The 4,757-nt window shown below is 39.9% G+C and overlaps 1 protein-coding gene across 7 annotated transcripts; it reads left to right on the forward strand.

Moving 5' to 3' along the window:
* The first annotated feature begins 1,026 nt into the window (after positions 1–1,026).
* Positions 1,027–4,228, forward strand: LOC123106798 (uncharacterized). 7 transcript variants are annotated; one of them, XR_006451511.1, is made up of 6 exons: positions 1,027–1,446; positions 1,534–1,589; positions 1,674–2,929; positions 3,004–3,080; positions 3,154–3,219; positions 3,943–4,228. XR_006451511.1 is itself a non-coding variant. In XM_044528842.1 (4 exons), exons 1-4 carry the CDS (start codon positions 1,398–1,400, stop codon positions 3,041–3,043), a joined length of 330 nt encoding a protein of 109 aa, XP_044384777.1. In that variant the 5' UTR covers positions 1,027–1,397; the 3' UTR covers positions 3,044–4,228. The 7 variants fall into 7 exon arrangements, 1 of the variants encoding a protein (XP_044384777.1); XR_006451513.1 differs by having other exon boundaries at positions 3,004–3,072; XR_006451508.1 differs by having other exon boundaries at positions 3,004–3,219.
* The last annotated feature ends 529 nt before the right edge of the window (positions 4,229–4,757 follow it).

Below are 4,757 nucleotides of genomic sequence, written 5' to 3' on the forward strand. Positions count from 1 at the left end.
AGTACTGGGTGGCTTCGAGGTTATCTCACCAACAACTGCATAAAAGAGATTTTCTATGTCGGCGAAACTCAGGTATTCCAGAATTGCAATGATAAAATTGTGACGACAACACCTCGGAGCTCAACTCCCCGGAACACTGCCACAGCCCCTAAATGCCAGGAGGCACCAAGAACAACGTTCTCGTCACAAAACCATCGGAACGATTCCAAGATACCCGCGTGATCCTAAAAAAATTCGTGAAATTTGAGGAGAGAAGAGTCAAAACTCTACGTCAGGAGGCCTCACTAGAGCGATGAAGGGACTGAGGAGTAAAAAGAATCCTACTCTCCGATATATATAATCCTAAATGACTCAAAACATTTTTCTAGACTCAACAACGTCAGCGATTCGATCAAGCAGGGGGCTCCTAAGTCGGGGAAGGCTCTGATACCAACTTGTAACACCCTCGATGTGGCTATATCTCCCACGTGTCGGAGCACGACTTAGATGCATAACCGCATTGAAGGCAATGTCCTAAGTGGGGTAATCTTTACACATCCCATGTACTACCTCTGTAAACTAATATAAGAGCGTTTAGATCACTATTTTAGTATTCTAAACACTCTTATATTAGTTTACGGAGGGAGTACTAAATAAGAAAGAGATACAGGGTTGGCTTACAATCGCCACTTCACACAATACAAGAATAAAGCATTACATCAATCAAATACAATCAAGGTCCAACTATGGAACCAAAATAAAAGAAGACTACCCCTAATGCTACAGATCCCCGATCGCCCCAACTGGGCTCCACTACTGATCAACTGGAAACAAGACACTACTACAAAAACTGGCATTAACGATGATGTCCCAAAAACCCTTGGTCGTTAAACAACAAAGCGAAGTCCCCACACATTGAAATAGAGCCTACGTAATAGCTTCAACAACCACTGGTCTACCCATCGCTAATCGAGCGGCCGATAATGTTGTGATATGGGTTTTGCATGTATAGCGGATATCTATTTTTTTTACATAGCAAATATCTATTTTAATCTATGAGGATCCTATCTCCCTGCACCTCTTTCTCCTCTCATCCCGCGAGACCTTCATGGTCCATAGATCGCATCTACCTTCTGCTCTACGCCTATCCGCATTGCATCCCTCACCTCGCTAGTCTCCTGGACCATGGCTTGTCCGCGATGCTGCCTGCATGTCGTCGATAACCTCGACCCCGGTGCGGTCGCACTGCCGCCTGCACGTCGCCGGTCGCCTCGACCCCAGCGCAGCCGTGCTGCCGCCTGCACGTCGCTGGTAGCCCCGACCCCGGTGCGCGCGTGCTGTCGCCTGCACTTCGTCGGTCGCCTCGACCACGGTGCGGCCGCGCTGCCGCCTGCACGTCGCCCATAGCTTCGACCCTGATGCGCCCACGCTACCGCTTGCTCATCTCCATCCACTCCGCTGCTACAGGTTCGTTGGTGTTCCTCCTTCCTCTGCTTTTTTTCCTGTTGCAGGACCTTCATGCAATGTTGCTGATTCTAATTACTAAATATGTAGGTAGAATTTGGTACTTATGTTTTCAGAAATTTTGATGAAGTTCGACCATATATTAGGTATTGATTGGCCGATTAACTTATTAGTTACATAGTCAACTAATTTTTGCGTGCCCATATCAATTAAGCTTGGTATTACTGTAGTGAGTACTCCAGTGGTCAAGATGGATGTTCACCACAACCATTTACCACCATGTGGAACCAGAAGTCCATTCAGTGGTTCACAAGAGAAGGTAAGACAAAGGATTCCAGAATAAAGTGTGTATGTAGATGCATATGCATGTACATATCAGTATCTCTGTGTGAAGATGTTAAACATAGCTATTTATGTATCTCTGTGTGAAGATGTTAACATAGCTACATAGTCAAATATTTTTTGCTTTCACGAACATGATATGAGTGAGCTCAACGTAGGCTTTTTGGCACTATCACATGGTCCATTAGAAAATGTAACATGTTTTACTAGCTATGACAGGGGTAGATTCAGATGTCGTGTTCAAATTCGAGATAGACTCCTCTCCACACAGACCAATGGGGTGGCTATCCTTTCAGAAGAAGGGGATAATAATTGGTAATACAATAGAATATTATGCCATATTGACAGAGATAGTCGAGCTGCAATATTTAGATGGAAGGCGTGTGACATTATTTCGTTGCAACTAGATTGACGTATTTAACAAAGAGCATGGAATGAAGTAAGACAACAAGAATGGAATCGTTAGGCTTAACCTGCAGTGTTTGCTTTAGATAGATGAGCCTTTCATTCTGGATAGCAAAGTTTTTTTAAAAAAATATTATTAAGGACAAACTTATAAAAGGATGGCACACAATTGTGAAAAAATCCATCACGTCATGCTTATAATGTACCACATGGACATTCCGATGTTATACCCTCTGAACCTGAACCTGGCAATAGTGACAAAGACGACTTCTTTCAAAAATTAACAACAACGTCATGTAGAAAGAGAACAACATGAGGCCACTAGTTTATTCAAGTCTTAATCTGTAGTATTTGATTTGCTTCTTATATTAGCTTTTACCTTATTAATAAATAGTGACACAAGTAGTTCTGTACTTACTTTATTTGATTTAGCATTCACTTATTTAACTTAAATTGTACTTTGTATAGCCTTTGTGCACACTTCAACCAAACGCTATATATATAGACACACACACACATGTTATCACAGTGAGTCATCATAGGTATGGAAACTTGACAACATTAGCTTGGGAAAGATGCTTTCACAGATGAATAAGTCTGGACTGGTACACAAAGGCATTGCTAGGCGGACCTTCATGGAGAAATCAAGTCAATTAGCAGATTTCAGCAGAAAAGGGTTACCCACAGGCTCAAATGCAAGATGCGGAACTGTGAAAAAAATACAAGTTAGCTACAAAAGGTACTGCATAAACATAAAAATATTATTCAGCTATCTTATAATCAATGATATAATGTGGTTACTTGTTTTCATAGATGGAAACGATGCGCTAACAAATACACCAATCTTGTTTAGTACAAATTGGGATGCAGGTGATTCCAAAAGTGAGTTTGTAAGTATCACGTACTAAACCAAGAATTGTTTCTATGCTTTATTGTCTTCAAGTAAATCATAATATATTGCAGCTATGAATGATCAAGTTGATGCCAGCAATGAAAGTGACATGGGAAATTCAATGGATGAATTTTATGGTATGTAAAATGTATTTATTTCATCTTTAATTCATCTACTGTGTTGGCCGATTGGTTGTATATTTTCAAACACTGCAAATGGTGTAGATGAATTAATAGGTAATAAAAATCTAGAAAGTGAAGAAGTGTAGGGCAACCATGGCCTTGCAAGGAGTTTTTGGTCAGTTTCATGTTGCCTCTTTATTTGATCTAGTAGTAAACCTTCTGGATAGATAATTTGGGAATTGGTACACAATTTAACTTCTGTTGTTTTTATTCCAATAATATAAGATCAGTATGGATAGTCTATTTTCTAAGACACACAAGAAGGGTACAACCTTTGTTGATTGTACAACCTCCGCCAAACACGTAAGACTTAATTTAACTGTAATAACTTCAATAATGAACAACAAGTGTATAATTCCTACTTAGAGATAGAAGTAACTTACTGTTGGCGCTCCAACAACAAGTGTACAATTCCTACTTAGAGATAGAAGTAACTTACTGTTGGTGCTCCAGACACAAACTAAGACCATAGTTTAACTCGAAGAAAAGTTCAATGGCATGGTGTAAGAAGTTTCTGAAATTAAGCGACTTGTGTCGGGTAGTTCTCTAAGTGATAGTTCTCATGAAAGCCAACATGATCAAGTAAGTTGTTATTATACATTGATTTTATATGTTATTACACTTTGTGCCAATTTATTCACATGGGCTGACTTCCATAAACTACTCAACATTTTGTAGGATTGATGGTCCACCGTGATATATAGAAGTATCAAGTATCAGGAGGCAGTGTAAGAGCTGATGAAGAATGGTATCCATTCGAACAATGATGGCGTCCCTCGATTGAAGATAAATAAATATTATATTTTCTAGTTGTCTCGTTTTCCAAATAGATATGATCAAGTCCATTGGTCATATAAGGATTGCTTTTGACTCAAATTTCTGAAATGATATTTTTTCAGAATTGTATGTCGGAATATTGGTATTTCTATCTATTAATGAAAGAGGCTATGGCCCTTACAATTCAGATTCTTTTGTGTCTATATTAATGTAGATCTTAATATTGAAATGTTGGGAGATGTATAAAGTGATCGTTGAACAGAAAGTTATACTAAATATAAATGATTCCGAAGGGAATAGAGTGGCCGGTAATCATACTTTGGTCAACATGATAACATTATTAGCGACGACAAAGGTGGTCGTTAATACTACAATCATGGTCGTTATTTCCTTGGGATTGATGACGACACATCATCCCGTCGTTACAAGAATAACGACCACAAAAGATATGTGGTCGTTATACTTTTAACGACGTAGCCTACTACGACCAGCAGATTGTGGTCGTTAATGACCTTTAACGACCACAATACGACCTTTAACGATCACATATACCGTCGTTAGCAACCATTTTCCTAGTAGTGAGACAACACAGCGAACAGGATCTTCATCAAGCTCCTCCTTGAGCTCAGTTGCGTCACCTGCACGGGTATCATCGGCACCTGCAACTGGTTTGGGAAGTAATCTGTGAGTCACGGGGACTCAGCAATCTCACACCC

Source organism: Triticum aestivum, chromosome 5A, assembly GCF_018294505.1.
Source record: "Triticum aestivum cultivar Chinese Spring chromosome 5A, IWGSC CS RefSeq v2.1, whole genome shotgun sequence".
In the NCBI taxonomy this organism is placed as follows: domain Eukaryota; kingdom Viridiplantae; phylum Streptophyta; class Magnoliopsida; order Poales; family Poaceae; genus Triticum; species Triticum aestivum.